This window comes from Mus pahari, chromosome 2 (genome assembly GCF_900095145.1).
Source record: "Mus pahari chromosome 2, PAHARI_EIJ_v1.1, whole genome shotgun sequence".
NCBI classification, from domain to species: Eukaryota; Metazoa; Chordata; class Mammalia; order Rodentia; family Muridae; genus Mus; species Mus pahari.
In genome coordinates this window covers 35,999,248-36,019,917 of record NC_034591.1, presented here as the reverse complement: position 1 = coordinate 36,019,917, position 20,670 = coordinate 35,999,248, and the positions used below count along the sequence as shown (strand labels likewise).

The 20,670-nt window shown below is 34.7% G+C and overlaps 1 protein-coding gene across 1 annotated transcript in view; it reads right to left on the bottom strand.

Moving 5' to 3' along the window:
• Foxp2 (forkhead box P2) overlaps window positions 1-20,670 on the bottom strand; it is a 255,090-nt gene that overhangs the window by 142,721 nt on the left and 91,699 nt on the right. The window contains exon 3 of the mRNA XM_021191123.2: window positions 9,129-9,218. Within this exon, the coding sequence (XP_021046782.1) occupies window positions 9,129-9,218 (90 nt within the window). The remainder of the gene's footprint in view (window positions 1-9,128; window positions 9,219-20,670) is intronic.

Here is a 20,670-nt window from a genome sequence, read left to right as displayed (position 1 = left end):
CTTCCTTCCTTCCTTCCTTCCTTCCTTCCTTTCTTTCTTTCTTTCTTTCTTTCTTTCTTTCTTTCTTTCTTTCTTTCTTTCTTTCTTTCTTATAATAGGATATTTTCATCACTGATAATTTCACGTGAGTTGTTGAACTAGTAAAAATAAGATGCTGATAGTATTGTCAGATATGATTTTGAAAATAATATATTAGAGAGTGGCATCTCAAGAAGGCTGAGTAGGCTCACTTTTTCTTTAGCTCACATTTCAAAAGGAAATTAATGAAATCAGCAACATGAACACTGCTGTTGAATTAGGAGGCAACCTGGGATATCAGAAGGGCAGTATATTTTTGTCTGGTTAGAAAGCAATCCACCAACTGGGTGGTATCTCAGGCTGTAGAGTGTTTCCTAGCATAGGCAGAGTCCTGGGTTCAGGATCTAGTATCACAAAACCCAAGCCTCATGGCACAGGCCTGGCATCTGGGAGGGGGAAGAAGGAAAATCAGGATTCAAGAACGTCGTTGGCTATATAGCAAGTACAAAGCCAGCCTGGGCTCCGTGACAAAACAAAACAAAACCAAAGATAAACAAAAGATGATATTTCTGACTCGGTATATTACTAGAATTCAAGTTCAACAAGTTTTAGTACAGAGGAACATTTTCCCATTAGAGAGAGAAGTGAAGTTCATGGTTCTGACACTCAGCATCAGAGCAACTACTTAGGAATTTCCTGGAAACTTTCAGGAGGCAAAAAAAAAAGAATGTACAGCATCTTGATTTTCTATCCTCCCACTTCCATCTCCATCCCCACTGGGCTGGAACATGTTTTTCAAAAACAGTTTTAAGAAAGCTTTTTAGGTTTTAAATCCATTGTCATAAACATTCTCTAACGTTCTTTAGGTAAGTTATCACAGCTATTGATGGTGAAAATTATGAGCCCATGAATAAAGGGAAACCTCAATAAAAATTAGCTTAGCAAATGACAGTTTTGTGCAGATTCATTATGAATTAATGTTTTAAAACTTTACTCCATGACTGACCAGTATGAAGAGGAGAGTGTACAGAAAAATCTGCCATTTGCTCTTTTTTTAAAAAATGGTTTTGCAGATATAGTCTGTCTAAGAATTTAATTTAATCTCTCTGATACAACAGATTTTGCTCATGTCAGCACATCATAATGCTCACTGTGTTCTTGGATTTGTCACTTAAGAATGTGCAGTAGCACCAAGAGTAGAGGATGTCAAGGTGGCAGCTTTTACAGCAATGTAAGTGTTAGCATCCTAAGTGTAAGAATTTATATAGTGTGCAAAGGAATCCTGTGTTATTCAAATGTTTAATCACTCACTAAAGAGGTTCTATGTGGATTGCAATAAAACTACATGAATAGACATGGCCACATGACAAAACTTAAGAAAGAAAGAAAAACGAAACCCTCCTTTCTATGAGTCACAGCTGAATGTGACTGTGGACTTTCAGTTCAATTCTGGAGCTAAACAGAGGCTTTCTATCTGAGAGGACTGAATCCTCAAAGACGAACCCTAAAGCAAAACTAGTCAGTAACTGGTGGTTGTGGGAACAAAGGCTCCACTCATGTATTGGCCTTCTGTGAGGTCTTTTCTCTCCTAAGCCACTGTCTTCTCCTGCATCCTTAAGACAAGTCAGGAAGATTACAAAGAACCTTCAGGTTATATGTGAAAGCTAGTTGATATTTATACTTAAGAAGGGAGAAAGGTAATAAAGACTCTTTAAATCTATACACCGTATCAACAAAGAAAGTCCAGGCGACTTACTTGTCTGCATCAGATATTCTTGATTGATGCTACATTTTTAAAATCCAGTAGACAAGAGCCTTTAATTTTTCTAGCTGTTAAAGACACATATCATCTGCTTATGATTCTAAAGTTCCTGTGTCTCATTCCTATGTCCTCCAGTCATGAAATATCCAACCAATCTTAGAGGCTGGATGGTCTTGTCTGCTAGTCTCTCACAGAGATGACCTACATCTTACACTATCCTGAAGTTGCTATCACAAATGCTGCTCTGCCTATTCTACATGGACTCCATGATTCAGTTAAGCCTACAACATGCATACAATTTCAGATTTGTGTGTGTATTTGAAATGAGCAATGTGGCAAGTTCTATGGAATACTGTAAATCTGTTGTGTTACACTTGGCATGAAACCATGGTATTTTCCTTGAGACAGAACAGCATTTGGAGGTAAGGCTGACCACCTTCACCAGAAAGTTTTGAAATGAAAATTTCTTAACTCTCCAAATCCCTGATGATCTCAGGATACATACCTCAAGAATATCAAGAGTCTACTATAATTATTTCTCATGAGTGGCTTATTTCTTATCTCATCAAAGAATAGCATTTTATTCTTTTTAAAGAAAACTCACAAATCACAAAAATATATTAAGTGTTTTTGGGGACAACACCTGAATGTCCAACAAGAATTTAACCTAAAACTCAAGCTATATTCTCATCGTGTGCTTATATGACTTTCACATTAAGGTAGAATGACTTAAATACTTTTGAAAAAACCATTCATTACCCATTTGTTTGATATTTTCAAATACAGCATTATTAAAACAGATGTAATTATTACAGTAAAAGATGCACTTAGATGAACTGGCCATTAATAAAACTGTCCTGAGAAATTATGGCATGTATATTCTTTTTGATTTTTTAGAGGGATTCCTAAAGGGCTTAGCAAATGATCATATCATTCTAGTGATCTGTAAGCTTTATAAATTTCAGTCAAGTAATAGTTCTATTATTATAAAACATATTTGGGTTCCAGGTTCTTCTAAGCAACAGAGAGAAACAAGAACAATGTTGCATTCATACTAAAACTATAACTTAAATTGTTAAGAAACCTCTTTTTCATGTAAAATAAAATAAAAACGAAACATTGGACACTGGATTATAAGAATCAACACAGTATTATCATGTATGGATAAAACTATGACTAGAATATTCTTTAGGTTCAAGTTAGAATTGATCATAAATTTCCTCCTTCCTACAAGATCAAAGGAACAGAGAAGATTTTATGATGAACACATGGTAAAGGAAGAAAGAATACAACAGAGAAAACGAACTAGCAGGCTGGTGTTTAGGAAAGTCAAGTGCAATGTAGAACATAGGCTGATAGATAGGAATAGACTCCACTGAGGAAACGCAGCCTTAAATGCAAGTAAAGTTCTAAATAATTTTGCTTTTTGTCTTTAATCATGTACTCAGACTGTTCGCCATGCTGTCATTCAGTTGAGCTTTTACAACACCACCAAATATCTTAAGATAAAATTCAAAGCCTAAGTCTTAAATCCTATGGAGAGGTCCCATAACAATATTAGTGTTTTATTCTATCCTTCCTTTCACTTTAGTTAAGGTAGAGAAGTCCAGGGAGTATGTACTTAAAATCCTAACAGATTACAGAGAGATACAAGTACCTGTGTAGTTAAGGAAGGAGAAACCTGACCTCTGAGAAAGTAATTTTCTTCCACATTTAATTTACGCTACATACATTTTCTTTCGTAGTAAATTGAGAAGAAGTGCATTTTATTAATTCTCTATTTTCCTGGAACATTAGTTTGAAAGTATGATGTTCCCATTCATTACTGCCCATATTAATATTGCAAATGCTAAGAATTAACTGCAATTGATAAAAAAGGGTAGATTAAAACACCAACATTTAATTTAACTAAACCGTCTTTGAACACAAAAGTTCTGGCTTTTGTAGGCATACTTTGACACACTAGACAAATCCTGTCTTTAAAAGAATTCTACATTCCCTGACATTCCTTAAAAGTTCAAGTTCCAAGGTGATTTGACCAGGTCTCCTCTGCTCTCTCTTTTCCTTGATTATACCCCACTCTCCCTGTTATAAACTTCCTGGATAACCATAATGTAAGCAAATTTCCTTTGCAACATGCTTCTGAGGCCATGATGCTCTGCCCAAGGACATGGGGCTGAATTCTCTGAAGCTGTGAACCAACCATAGCTCCCCACACTTTACTTGTTTATTTAGAATTTATTTTGCATTATATTGTTGTTTATGATGATGATGATGTATATGTATATATCATAGAAAAGATTTTGGATCTCCTGGATCTGGAGTTGATGGTGGCTATGAGATACCTGAGGGAATGCCAAGAACCAAACATGGTTTCATTCTCAATCTCCACATCACCTCTCCAGCCCCACTTTTGTGGTTTTTGTTAGGCATTTGGCAGAGTCACAATAAGTAAGTAAAGCAAGCCTTTTAACCCAGTCTTGTTCTTTCCTTAAGGCATCTCAATGCTATTCAGAAATTACTATCAATTTCTTCAGTTAACCAGGTTTCATCATTTTCTGTTTCTATATTTTTGATGGTATCTGTTAAAATTTGCTCCATCAAAAATGCCCTTCCTTTATTTAGCTATTGAGTTCCATTTCTTTAAAGCTAACTTTGTGTGTATGTGTTTGTGTGTGTGTGCGCACACATGTGCATGCATGTGTTTGTGTGTGTACTGTACTAGGTATTGAACCAAGTTCTTGCAAACACAACCACAGACCTATAATAGTGCAAACTTCATTCTCTTTATACCCAGGAAGAAAAGTTTTTGTAAACCCAAGCTTGATCAAGGTGACAATTTCCTTTTTTCAAATACTTACAATTTCTTCTTTTCAATTTTTTTTTGTACCACTCTGGCATAAAATCTAGTATTTTGGATGTGAATCTTAATATAATGTGAACTGCATCCTAAGTCCCTGAGGACTGGAAACTAGATAATCATTCAACCCATACTGAAGGAATGAAGGTTTCTTTCTCTTTGCCCAACTTCAGTCTCACAGATGACAATCACCTCTTCAGGAATGGTTTTACCCCATAGCTATTGATTTTATTTTTTTTTTAATGCAGAGACTAATTCAGGCATTAGACTAGAACAGAAAATCCATGGTTCCTATGCTGGTTACTTTCCCTCTTGCTGTGATAAAGAACTCTGACAAAAACAGATTAAGGAACAAGCATTCGTTTTGATTCACAGTTGAGGGTGCTAGCCCATCATGGCAGAGCAAGCATGGTGACAAGTGCTTGAGGAGGATGGCCAGGTTGTTGGGAGTATGGGAAGCTGAGACATGAATACTAGTGCTTATATACTTCTTTCCTTTATTTTGCAGTCTAGTTCTATGCCCAGGGAATGACACCACCTAATTTTAGGGTTGGTTTCCCCACTTTAATCAATCTAATCATTATAATTCCTCACAAGCAGGCCCAGAGGCTGCCTGAATCTAAATAATTCCTCAAAGGTATTCCTGATGTCCTGTCTGCTAGGTGATTCTACATCTACGCAAGTTGACAGTCAACAGTCAACATGACTGTCAACATTAACAATGAGCTAGACAGCTCTTCCTGTCACAGGACAGTCTAGTTGGAGAGAAAACACTAACTATAGTTATGCTCCATGAATGAGAAGTATACACACCAGAGTAGTCTGTAACAGAGGACATCTCTTAGCAATCCTTAAATATTCACAGTAGTTTTTCTAGCCATGAATAATTTTTTTAGCTTATTATAATAGTTAGAAATACTGAAAAGTTATGGCTGAATGGCCAAAAATACATACTTTAGTAAATATATCCCAGATGTAGATTATATAGCATGGTTCTAGGGTCTATTTTAACGGTGATGAATTATTGACTGAGTACCTAAGGACTTATGCTACGAAGGATGTGTAGTATTCTTTTCATTGTATACAGTTTTGATAATGTGTTTTATAAAAAATTAAAATATTAGATTTTTGAAATGTACGTGTGTGTACATGCATGGTGTGTGTGTGCGCGTGCAGACGTGTGTGTGTGTGTGTGTGTGTGTGTGTGTGTGTGTGTGTGTGTGTCTTTCTGTTATCATAGAAATCAGTTTCATGAAAATCAATCTATTAAATTCTTTAGTTGACTATGTTTCCTCAGTATGGATCATGGTAAGTATGTCACATGTAGACAATGCCCTCAGCAAAACAAATAAAGCACATATATATGAGGCAGTCTTCTGCTGTCTAACGTCAGTGTTTTCTGGGACATAGTAACAGTGGAAAGAAAAATCATGTGTGGTGCTGTTTAGGTGAATGTCAGCTGCCCTGTCATCTCAGCTTTTAAGATATTTAGTCAGTATCTCAGTAAGTGATATACTTAATACCTGGACCTATTTATTCAGTATAACACATAATAAATGGAATATGCAAACATATTTTAAATATAGATATTCACTTAGATACTTATAAAGGAACTGAGGCCATGGCAAACACTTGACAGGTGTCATAGACTTTACACAGAAATGGGAAAGTGAGAATGGAAGAGAGCTGATATAAATGTGGCTCTGACATAAACTAGTATGCTGCACTTCAAATCTTTCCCCACTTTTTAAGACTTACAGATTTGGGTGAGTGTTGAACAAGCAATTATGTAATGTCCCTGTGACTTGAGCCATTAAATAATTATTATCAGATGTGTTTTTTATTGCAAACTTCATAAAACATCTGTTTGAACAACAAATTTGGAAAAAAAGAACGAGATAAAGCATCTACTCTGGTCTTCTAAGGCATTCCATCAGACATGGCAGGAAGCTGTTACCTATGGACATCAAACATTCACCTTGCAAGTGTTGCTGAGCAGTTTCAAATAATGTTCAGAAATTTAACATGTATTCCATATCTACTATACTAAAAAAGTTTTGCTACGCTCTGAGTTGTTATGAGAAAAAGTAGACAATGAAGGAACCATATAAAGACACTTTAAAATACTAATTTCATACCACATGATTAAAAATTCTAGCAAATACATTCCAGTTTTAAAAACAAATACAATTCATGTTAATAATATTTGCAGAGACCAGGGTAAGCATTGATTGATATCTCTGTTTAAAAATAGATGTATATGCTAGTGTGGAACACAGCTAGGTTTTGATTAAACTTATAGTACCATCTTTTCATGTCTACACCTGCTAATCTTATCAAGTACCATGAAATATTAAAATTTCAGTTTCACATTGTATTAATTACAGTGCATATTTTGGAGGAAAAGTAAGACTTCATTATTTCTAATTTGTCATTCATAAAAATGACTTCTCACTCCTATGACATTTGGCATGATCCCATTAAGCACCGTATGATACTAAAGCACTATGTTCTTATCATCTATACACTGGAGCAGTGTTAAGACTAATATGCTCACAAAATACAAAATACAGGTGACAAAGGTGAGTCTCCAGTAGGTTTAGGAACTGCAGTTGCTAAAGAATATTTACAATGCTTTTTTTTATATCAATCTTTCCTGCTCAACCAAGGAAATTGAGTATTTCTGCTCAAACTGATTTATTTAACAGTTGACAGATGAACACACTCGTCATTCAAAGCCTCTAATATTACATTGTACATTTTTGTAATTTAAACAAAAATATATTCATTTTAGTTACTCAAAATAGCAAATATTGACTTGTAAACAATATAATAAAGGGAAAAAAAACCCAAAAAACAACAAAAACAAAAACCTAAGCCGTTTGTTCCATAGATACCCTGACACCCAGCAAGAAAGAAGCATCCATTATCTGATCATCAAAGAGGAAGGGGCAACTGCAAATCCTCAATGTTGTGAAGAAATATAAAATATACATTAGTTCACAGTATTGTCTGGCTCCCATAACAATAACCTTCTTCAATCATTGACTTATGTTGCCAACATCAAATCAGTTTTACCATGCCAAAAACAAAGTGAGAAACTACCCTGAAGCCATCCATACTAAGGGTCTCTGCTTGACTTGCCATCTCCTTTGGCTTCTGTTGTATGAACTTGCCCTGTTCTGTTAAGACCAGGAGGGTTTCATGGAGTCCAATAACTATGGTAGTATCACATTTTCTTTGATAACTAGGGCAGAGAAATGGCTATTGATGAGGAAAAGTCCTCCCCAGGACCCCTTATTAAGTAAAACAAAATCTTATGCAATTGTGAAATGTTGAAAAGAATATTAAATTCTGGAAGGTTTTGCGTTTCCAGTCTTTGCAGAGGTGTGGCCCTTGCTTTCTGTTGAGTTCCCCCTTCTCTTATCTTTCTCCTGCAGCAAAAGACTTTGTGACAAAGAAAATGTATTTTCTTCTCAACTCTGTCTATGAATTCATTTATTTATTCATTTTTTGGTAGCAAGAGATTCTTTTTTTAAATAGATCAGTAGCCTAAAATTTTCTTCAATAGAAGCTAAGCTTCAGAATACCATTATGTAAAACTTAGGCTCTAAATTCTGTGAGTACACATAAATGTGAAAACAGACAAGCCATGAAGAGAGAGTATTTTTCTAAAAAAATGCTACACAAAAGAACTACAGAACTAACTAATAGAGTTTGCCTTATTCGACACACACTTATATAAAACAAATGATTCAGGAGAAAGGATTGCTTATTTTTTCAAAAGCTCAGAGAAACATTGCGAGAAATGTCTGTGCAACTCTACACTCTACCTACTAGACAACTTGAAAAAATACTTTAAAATATTTTCCCTAGGGAAATATTCTATATATCTTGGTTAAGAAGACTATACATAAGCATAGTGGTTCTATTTATGTAACACCCAGTTCCTTTTGCATGAATACATCCACCGGTTTCACAGGACACACACAGTAAATAAGGACAGCAAGTACCAGAGTGGGTTCTTATAACTGCAGCAACAGTAACAGGTCCTTGGCAAACTAACAGAATTTTTTTCAATCAGGGAGGATTTCTGTATTGATTACTTGGATACTACTGCAGAAGGTTGCCTAAGACTGATTTGTTTCCTTCCATACCATTTCACCATGGCTTTGCTTTAATATTCACATTATAACCTATTAAAGAACAAAATCTCATTAATGTTCAGGAAGGAATTCACACAAAATATGTTATACCTATATGTAACATTCCTACTTAACATTTTGTAAAGAATGAACTTGGAAATCTATAAAATTATTTGCAAAGTCCTCTTTGCAAAACTCCCATGAATTTTCCTTCAGAACTAATAAGATCAATATGTGCAAATGCACAAATTACTCATATAAATATGACATGTATTGCATATTTGTCATTGTTGTTATGAGCATCATTAAAAACAGATCGCAAGGACAGGCATGCTTTACCAACCTGCAGTGGCCTCTGCTTATCACTGCTCTTAGGAGATTTCAGTCCACTTGTTTGCTGCTGTAACAGAAGTTGTCTTGCTGCCTGGAGAGCCTAAAAGTAAAAGAGAGAAAATAGCTAAATACTTTTTAAAATATGAAATGGATTGCTAGGTGTTCTTTACTTAATAGAAGCGAGGACTTTCACCTTTTTTACATGATTATTCTTTTTTTCTCTTTATATATAACACTCCCCACATAAAACATATGTGTACACATTTAGCCAAAATCCTACAGATGCATGTAATCCTGCAGGACGTAAATCTAATTTGTTGAAAGTGCTTCAAGAAGAGAAGATCATAAACTGCGTCAACAACCTCATTTTCACGACCTTGTCTCTGAGTGTTCCTAAAATGCCCACTCCCTTTCAAATTATCATTCAATTTGCATTTTCATATTACAATTTTGAAGCAAAAGCAGTAGACTTCAAGTGTTACCGGAAGCTGTAATTAAATTTGACAAATCAACATCAGATTATCTTGAAAGTGAATTAATAAGGATTTTCACTAAGATTAAAAACACTTTTTTCTTTGTACTTACAATTCAAGGGGAAAAAAACCCTCTCCTTTGACAAAATAAAGTGCAGTTTTAATGCCAAATAAAATTGAGTGGGTTTCATTTGCATTCTTAGCTAAATCAGAGAACAAAGAGATTACCACTCAGCCAATCAGGCTTGTTTCTGTGTGTGACAGAGTACCAACCAAAACAGAAGATGTTTTCATTTATTTTTATGTTTTCTTACACATTCAGCAAAACCAAATCCTAACATAAGAAAGTAACCTAAGAATTCTTTTCCTATAGATGGGACAGAGTGGAAAATCGGACTATATGAACTTATACAAACTGGAATCAAAATGCAATGTACATTACTTAAAGAGTTAGCAGTATTAAACTAATATTTTTTGAAAAGTTTTTGAGAGCTGCTATTTAAAAATTAATTTTTGACAACTGAGTTCCGTCAACGGGAATAATGAAAATTTTTGATATATGAAACTAAGTCATTGTCTGATATTGTTAGACATTGTTTTAGAATACAAGATGTTTCTTCCATTGTCCGAAAACATGGTTAGATCAATATTCTCCTATAATAATTAAGATTCTCAGCTGATTAAAAAAAAAGTACAATTTTGATTGGAATCAATGATCTGGCTTTTGAGTGAGTTTCTAGTATCCATGACAACAGTTGCTTTGACAAGATGTGCATATGGCTTTACACTGCCAGCTGGTGTGAACAATGTTTGAACTACTGCATTGAGATGCTGAGCAAACAGAAAAAGTTGCCACGTCTTAACCCTCAGGGAAGGCAGTCATCCCCTGATCAATTATGAAAAGACAGAGAAAGGGCTGCTACAGTCTGGCTCCAAGCAAGTTTTCTGAGAAGGCAGCCAGACACAGAGGCCAAGGTAAACAAGCAGAATGTATCAGCACCGGCTCCCAACAACACACATTTGTCTTCCCATCTCAGGATCTAGCACCTCTGTCAAGCGCTGCTTTTGCATTGTGAAGCACAGTTGCCCATGGTGAGGATTTTTCCTTTTGTGCATGTGTGTTAAAAAAAAACTACAACAAACTTTTGAAATAATTACAAGTCAAAGTAAGTATTGCTAAGAATGCACATGCCAGTGAATTTAGCTAAGTTATGATGTCGTTCAATGTGAGGATATAACACAAATTAATTCCATGACTATTTTACTGTCATAAAACTCACCAGAAAACTCCATTTGATATTTTAAATACTTTACATTCCCCCTTTCAATTGTGACCTATAAAATTAACCATGAGTGTCAACTTTCAAATTGATATTACTACGATGAAGCTTGAACTGTGCCTATGCAAATCTTAAGAAACAAAACAATAAAAACAATTACTTTTCTCATATTTCCCCTTTGAGATCTCTCTCTTATAAATATATACATATGTGTGAATGTGTGTGTGTGTGTGTGTGTGTGTGTATGCATGTTTGTGTGATATGCTCTTATACTTGAACTATTCTAATAAACACTGTTTAGAATCTTGGAACAATAATGATGTGTACTAAAAGGAATTTTAGAAATAGGAGAATATGAAGCACTCATTTTGACAAATGGGCAAACAATAAGGTCTAGAGTTGTCATTTGCTTTAAGACCACACACTATTTATGAATGCTTCATTCAAGGTCACCCTCCTTCCAGAATAATATGCATTCCAGTGTCCCATAGTATCTCTCTTCTGTCAAAAAAATATCAATCTTTAATGAACAATGAACAAAATTGTGGGAAAAGAAAACAAGATATCATAATAAATCATTTTCACTTGCAAAGATGGCAACTCCATATTTTTCAGGACTTAGAAGAAAGATGTCATAATCCTTATATATTTGAATCTTCGAGTTAATATACCTATCACAGAAAGAAGGCATACTTATTCACGAATAATGTTCTAGTTCTTACAAATGCCACTGGAACCTGATAGATCTTCAAACCTTTATAATATCCTGGTCACCCGGTCAGTCATTTCTAACACAATTTCAAGGTTCTAAAGCCAGATAAAATCTTTGACTGTATCAACACTTGGTGTCTCATTTTGGTGACAAGTAACCAAAAATCAATTTCCCAGTCACAGAATTAAAGTCTCAAGTGGAGGAGAGTTCAGTCACTCATCTGGTTCACAACCTTATAGGGCTTGCTCACTTTGTCCACATTTCTGGTTTTTTCTTAATGATGTTCCTTCATCTCAACACCCCAAATTAACCAGTATAATATTTGATCACCAGTGGCTACAGAAAAATTCTAGAAAGCTCTATATTAGAACCTCTGCTCGTGAAAGTAGGACTAGACAGATGCATACACCTCTGTCCCGCTAAGGGAATAATAATGGCAGCTCACAGGGCATCCAGTTAAGATGTGCCTCTTTAGGTATTTTTATTTCATATTAATTTAGATACTTGAGGGTCATCATCCAATACAAGTGGTTATGAAAATTAAGAGTCACTTGCCTAGTCCAGCATTCTTTGCTGGAGTAGTATCAATTGCTGTGATAAACATAAAACATGGGAAAATAAAACCAGCCAACCAAACCAACCCCTACCCCTGCAAACCAAAAACAAACAAACAAACAAACAAATAAACAAACCCTAAAAACAAAACAAAACAAAAAAAAATCCCAAGGATTCAAGCTTGCCTCAGCCACATACCCAAGTGGAAATCTCTGGCAGTTTATATTCTAGCCGCACACATCATATGACATTTTTATTCCCAATATCCTAGGACTGTATTTCAATAAACAATTGCTCTGAGACATTCACTCCTGTGGTTTAGTATTGTCACTGTTCAGAAGATGAAAGGTTATGAAGTAAAACACTTTCATCAATATAAGGTACTGTGTCGAATTACACAAACTATTAATTGGAAAATGACTTGCTGGTTTTATATTGATGAGTAGAAAAGGTAAATGCCAGTTATCCTCATGAAGTTTAAGATCCAGCTAGCCTCATGTGCTTCTCTCCTCTAGAATTAATTTAGAACAGAAACCCAAGAGCTGTTTACAATGTTTCTTTAATAAAGACCGAGCCTTTTTTTTTTTTTTTTTTTTTTTGAATGAGTAAGAGCTTGAGAAGGCAGCCAGACTGGGTTTGAGTTCCAAAGACACACTGGATTTGAATTAAGGGTGTGCCTTCCATAACAGTTACCTAATATTAGTAAGGCCAGAGAGGCTTAAGAGAGGATGCACTCAAAACGGAATAGTAATAAATATTTTTAGAAAATAATAAAAATGTTTGTGAGAAGATTCAAGTTACGCCTTTGGTAGTAGCAAAGGTGTAAGAAAGCACATTTTCTAGAACCGAGTGCATTTTGTTCTCTAAAATATTTAGAGAAAATATCAACTCCAACTATTATTGCACAATTTCAAGTAAGCTAAATTTTTGAAAGGGGAGCAAAGTTCAGGCGTGTCACTTGTCTCACATGGCATTAACCTCATGGTGTGATGAGTCTCAAAAAAATCATAACTCTGCTGAACAGGTCACTGTGAATATGAATTTAAGGTGAAAGGCTTTGGGAACCGCTAGACAAATCTGTCAAGTTTTTGTATATAATTTGTTTTTGAGGAACTCTGAAAACATTCTCCAGAAATAAAATCACTTGAGTGTAGTTTGGAGATAACCAGAAAACCAAAATATTGAGTATTCTAAGGTTTATAAGTAACATATTTTTCTAGGTAAATATATATGTACATTTAAGGGGAAACAGACATCATTCATATTCCTCCCATAAAAATAGGAATGCTTAACCTATCAGCCTGTTGCATTTGAAACATTAAAATGAAAAATGACATCTACGCCCATTAATATCTTCAATGTATAAACAGCACAGCGTGACACATTCATGAGAGCTGAAGGCTACAAAATCTCTCTGAAACATAAATAACAAAGCACTCAGAAGCATATTTGATGTTGATATTCATCTCCGAGAAAAACACTGCTGCCTAGGTTTCTTATGAAAATAGAAACAGTCCAAATGGATCTCCTGTAATTGGTTTCAGATAGCGAGGTCACAAGAAATACGATATAAGAACTGACTATGTGGAGCTGGCGAAACAAGAATGTTTACACAGGCACTCCCCCGTATACTGACACACAGGGTGTAGACTTTACAGATACACAGTACCCCAAAAGGGTTTCCACTCACCAAACTCCCATCTTTTAATTTTTGAAACATTTTACATTTAACATATTATTCTGAATACAGAACATTAAGTCTCCAAACAGAATTTCATTTTCTAGCTATTCCCTCAAGTGCAGTTGATTAAAAGTATATTTAGGTTATTTATCAGAGTAGAAATCTCTATTCTGTTTTGCTTGTCTTCCTGTTATGTTCGTGCTAAAGAGAATATACTGATAAATGTGATCTGAAGTCTCATAGCGCTATTTAATAGAAGGAGATTAATCATCTAATTGTCATAACCTATTTTCAAACAGCAATCTATCAGAGTGAAATTATGCATCTGTCGCTATTGACCCCTCATTTGATCATGCATGATACATAATTAGGCTAAGTTTGTTGGGAAAAAAGATAATTATTAAAAAATATTTTTGAAATAATTATTTTCTACAGTACATTTGTATAAAGTTAGAGCATAAATGTGTGAATATATTGGATTTATATTGTGTATCACAATGAGGCCAAATTGGAAGGCTAAAATCACTTATATTTTAGACAAAGTAGGAATGAGTAATGAATTGTCAAAGCTTCCTGTTTACCAATCAGATGCCAGACTTAGAAGACCCACTGGGGGTTAAAATCAAGGCATGGACTCTGCCTTGGGTCAACAAGTCATCTTCAGAAAGAACAGTGAAGTCCTCATGAGTCACGACCAAACTCAGTATTAGTATTATAGTGTAGTATAGCTTTAAAGTCTTCACCCATTTATGAAATAGGAACTAATGGTTGAGGTGGGTTTGGTTCCTTCCAGTCTGGAATCATGTACTTAATTTAATGGGATGGGCCCCTCTCCTATGTGCTGGCATTCGCTAATCTGCCAGCAATAGTACCAAGTGCCAGGCTACACCATCTCTTTTATCCACTCCTGTGTTGTCAGTGGTAATGAATCATTTATGGGCTAATCAATGGAACACTAATATTAACCACAATAGTCCTAACTATGAATCACTCATACATAAAGGGATTCTGCCAACTTTAAAATTCTTAAATGTGAAATGAAATAATAAATTAGCATCAATTTTACTCATTAGTCACAATTTTCTCACATGCTTTTTTGCATAGTACATACCCCAGAAATGTGTGTTGTATTTTGTGGGGGTTTTTTGTTATTGTTTTTTTCAGTGACAAAATATTTTAGTGTTTTTTTTTTTTCAAGAATGCTTTGAATTGAATTGTTTTTGTTTTCAATATACTTTAGTGTCACTTTTTCATTATGAGGGTAATATCTTTTACAAATTAAAGTAAAATAATTGTATGAGAATTTTGTGTGCAGGCATGTCTGTGTACCACATCCATGCCTGGTCCTGCATAGGCCAGTAGAGTGACAGATCTCCTGAGGTTGGAGTTACAGATGGATATGAGACACCTTATGGGTCCTGGGAGTCAAACCACCAGCTCTTATCCACAGTGCCATCTCTCCACTCCCAGGATCTTTTGTTGTTGTTGTTGTTGTTGTTGTTGTTGTTTGGACATCGATTGAAGAATAAATGCTTCATATTATATATAATTATAGAATTATCTCAATGTAGGCTATTGTTTGGATATTCTTTTTCTGGATTTTTCTTGTCAATTTAAAAGGATAATTCCAGATGCAGTATATAAATAATACTAGAAGAATAAAAGGCATGATTTTACCTAACACTAAAGTTCCTATATATGTCATCAGCCACATGACTAAGCCCTGAAGACTTGCAGAGACAGACGTCATGTGACACCGTGTCTGCCTTCAAAGACATTATTGTTTTGAAAAAGAATATCTAGTTGAATGTCAAAAGGTCACAAATAACGTTAATTAAAAATAAGAGTCACAAGAGATACTGAGAAAGTAATACTAGCATGATTATAGATTTGGCTAAGAGGGGAAGAACTAGAAGTTATCAATGACTCCAAACTGCAACGTTTGTGGTCAACTAGGAGAACATAAACTAGATAGGAAAAGACTGAAGAAAGAAGTGGACTGAGGGAAGGAGGTGGTGAAGTTTACTTTCTCTACAAAAACATAGGTTCATCGTGACCAGAGACAATTGATTGACAAGATTAGGAGAAAGATAGATTGTTAAGATCACTAATAAAGGAAATGAAGACAGAGGGAGTTCTAGGCCCCAAAGTCAAGGGACATGTTGAATGGAGATGAAAAAGAGAGGCTGTGAACAGTGAGGAAGCTGTAGTACACCAATGGGAAAAATAGAGAGCCTATTAGGAAACTAACATATCTACAGGCAAAAGATTTTTTGATAAAGGTGCTTCAAACATCCCAACAGTAACAATGACTTAATTAAAAATTGAACAAGCAATAAAGATGCATGTTTCTTAAAATAAGGCATATAGTTGGACAACAAGCAAATAAAAATGATAAATACCACTCATGATCTGAAAAATCAAAGCAAGTCACCATGAGGTATCATGGCCAACATAAAAAGTAGTCTCAAAAGACAAAAGAGAGCAATTGCTGGCAAAGAGATTAAGAAGATAATCTCAGTTACTCTTGACAGAATGTAAGTTAGTAAGTCATTATGGAAAAACAGTCTAAAGGCCAATTAAAATTTAAAACTTTAGAGCTAAAATATGACCCATTAATCCCTCAACTGGATTTCATAAGGAAATGAATTTAATTTGATGAAGACACCTCTCAAGCAGGATATTTATTGCAACAGTATTCATATTAGCCATAGAATGAAAACAATAAAAATCGCCATGGATTAATGAAGAAACAAAGAAAATGCTTTCACATAAAATAAAAACATCTACTTAATCATAAAAAGAGGTGATTAACTGTGTTAATTGAGATAAACCAACTTACAGAAATACATACTTTGCATAATTCCATTCATATGACAATAATAAAAATATGAATATTAAAGAATTTGGGAATAGAATGGTATTTACCAGACAAAGGAAGTATTGGATATAGGGAGGGAGAGGAAGTGGTTGATCAACAGAAAAATAAAAGTTACCAGTTGATCATACAATGTTGATAAAAATATTATAGAATAGTCAAAAGATAAGAACCCAAATTTTCATCAGCTCAAGCATGGATACATAAAATATGGATTATCTATAAAGTGAAATAACACTTGTCCATAAAGAGAATATAATACTGAAACATGGTATAACATTGGATCAACTTTGAACACAATAGGATAGAAAAAAATGGAAATCAAGAGTTTGAATATCACATAATAGATGCTCTTTCATGGTACATGCTTGGAACAGGGGATCTCTGGGGTGACAGAGTACTTAAGTGAAGCAATTGACAAGAAGACAATGAAGATTCTAGGCTTTTAGAAAAGTAACAAAAATGTTTGGGAATTACATTTGTGATGTTGCACACTCTGAAAAGAATCTAGGAAGAAAAAAAACAAATTGAACATTTATGTATAAATTATATCTCATAAGAAAAATCATTCATGAGGGTAATTTTGGATACTATTTATAGTTTCTATAATTTAAAAAGGTTACATATTAATGGCAGAACTTGATATGATAAACTGCATGTGAGTTATAAATATAAGTTTCCATAGTGAAGCCAGATTATCAGAATTACCAGGTTGTAAATAGAGACATGTACATAGGCATGGCTACAAACAACCATTCTGATACATTCCATGAAGATGACTTTAAAGAACAATGACAGCTGGAGATACTATTTTTGCTTTTCAAGTTAAAGAAATCTGACAATGGGATTCGGGGATAAAGAGGAGCAGACACCTCAATAGGTAAGAGATTCATGAACATCTCCAGAGAGGGAGGGATGGTAGTGAAGCATGAGGAATAGCAAGTGACAGATGAGGTAGGAAAGAAGAAATGTATCATCCTTTGAGGCAGACTGAAGTCAGAAACCCCCAACATAAAGTGATGAAGAGGTTAAGTGCTTCATACAAGACTGTATCCGTCAAGACAACACAAACTTGCAATTATCAATTGTGAATGAGAGAGTGCATCAATCTGTATGAGAGAAATAGATGTGGACCTTCCTATCAACAATTCTTCTGGATATAAAATAAATAGGTTAAGAGAAGTAATCTTGAAAATGTCATTAGATTACAAAATGTGCTTCTACATACATCAATGGCAGGTAGGTAAACTGACATACTCTTCAGAAATATTGCTTCTAGAACTATCTAATGACTTGCCCAGCCTTCCATTACTTATATCTTCCATTGTCTTCACTCAACCAGCCTTTGAAATTCAACCTAACAAGGGACTTAACATCCTAAAGAGTGAGTCAGTTATAATGTATACTATACTGTTGTACATTCTGAGGACTGGTTATTTCTGGCATTTAAAATTAAGAAAAATTTAAAAGAGATTTACCTTTGGTTTCAGTATAACTAGCAGAGTTCACTATACCAAAAATTCTCTTTACAACTAGGGAATAACCACAATGCAAAAATAAATTGACTCAATTTCAGAAGACGTCTTTTTTATTCTTAGTTGATAAGCATGGACAATATAATCACACTGGAATTCAAGTTGATCATTTATTAAATGTGACAGAAAATACTTGATTTTGCTATAGATGATTAGTGAAATCAAACAGGATAATACATTTTAAAGTATCTTAAAGTTTGAAGTATAAATTAGTATCATTCCTAATGAAGAAATTTGAAATGATAAGATTTCTCTAGAGGTTATCATTTCTTCCCAAATGCAGAGTACCACACATTTGAAAATAAAATGGATTTTATAGTGTCTTTGCCAACTAAGTATATACATTTTAATTAATGGTCCAAATTCACTGTAATTTTTCAAAGTTTACTTCAGTATGTATTAAATATTTTGCTACCTGGATATTCTATAGGTGAGTTGGATAGAAAAAAAATACTTTAATACAGTAATGTCTTGTGACATTTAAAAAGCTTGCATTTTAATCTCCTTTGGGAGTATGTGGGCTGGGGTGTTTTCTGTTATGAATACATTTGTAGGATATACTTGATCCTGCTTAAGCTGCGGGTCATCATATCTTCATAAACATACAAGTACATACAAAATAATGCCTGTTCCCAAGGTTTGTTGAATATTGGAGAAAGTCAAATAGGCCAAATATAGTTAAAACAATACAAATACATACTGCATATAATTAAAGGGCTATAAAATGAGAGGGGTTAGTAAAATGATAAAATAAATGAGAATTGATAATGACTTAGTATACACCACTTCCACTTCTTCATTTTTATACACACTTTCTCCTTTCATTCTCTAAATATTCTCCTTTTTCATATATGCATAAGCCAGAGTTATTAAGGAGTAATACTACTTCCTGTATATCTTTGACTCTCCTTAAAGAGGATGACTTTGAAGGGCTAAGCCAATTCATTCAAGCTATTAGCTAGAGAAAAGTCACGATCAAATATGGAAAGATGTCAATAAACATTGATCAGAACCAAACAAAATACTATTTCCTACTAAGGAACATTGGGTGCTACCAGCTATGTTTGATGGAGTTGAAAGTAAGTTCCAGGTAAAAGATAGGATACCCTGTAAAATAGGAAATGGCTAGTATTGTCATAAATGGGAGGAGAGGCCCTTGGTCCTGTGAAGGTTCTATGCCCCAGTATAGGGTAATTCCAGGTTCAAGAATGGGAGTGTGTAGGTTGGTGAGCAGGGGGAGGGGGAACGGGATAGGGGGTTTTCAGAGGGGAAACCAGGAAAGGGGATAACATTTGAAATGTAAATAAAGAAAATATATAATTAAAAAAAGAAAAGCAAATGTTGTCATCTTTAGGAGTGGTATTTCAGATGTGTCACTAGGATATTCTATAGCATTTTTATTAAATTTAAAGGTAGGCCCTCATTAATAGTATTTAAAATATCTCATTAATGGGACATTTTTGTCTTCATGAGGTAAAGTCATCCTACCTATATTGAACAAGTAACAATAGATAGATAGATAGATAGATAGATAGATAGATAGATAGATAGATAGATAGATAGATAGATAGATAGATAGGTAAGTGACTTGAGGTCTTGGGATGCTTTTTTTAACAATGAATAGGGTGTGAATGGATGGGCAAGGCTCATGGCTCACAAGGAAGAAAAAAAAATGTCCCTGCACATGACAAAAGCAGAACAAGGAGAGCAAAGGAACACTTCCTTCCAGAGTTCATCCACCACCTAGCTTCCTGTAGTTGTAGGCAGAGAGGATAAAAATGGAAGACTCTGCTCTTCCATTCACCCTCGGTCATGAGGATGCTTAGTAGCCAGTTATCTGAAGGCAAAGTTCATGACCCTGACTGAAACCTGCAGGAGGCAGAGCTCTATTAACTCTAAGGAAAGAGCCTTGAGGCAGAACATGTCAGCATAAGTACTCAATGGCCAAGAGACTAATCTCAGGGGACTAAAGAGATGGGAGGGGTAAAACCATCTGTGAAAGATAAGGTAAGCCCAAGTCCCCCAGAAAAAGCCAGAATCAGTGTTCATAGAAAGCAAAGGACAGTTGTCAAAGAGGCCTCAGGAATTCCAAATCTAAGCCCAATGCCATGCCTAGTATCTGTGTGCTTCATTGCTATTAGGAGGGACTCCAAAGAATCCTTTTCTCATTTAGACTGTTCCTCAAGAAGAGAGACTAGCACTTCAGGACAGAATGGATCCTGAAGTTCATTGAATAATTTTTTTTATGGAGGAATTGTAACTAGCTTAAATATTTTCTAAATAAATGAATGAGCTCAATTTATATTAAGATCTTCAAATTTTGTGTTTTAGATTATTTACAATATAAATTATGAAACATATACACATAAAGACAAACACACATACGCATACACACACACACACACACACACACACACACACACACACACACACACACA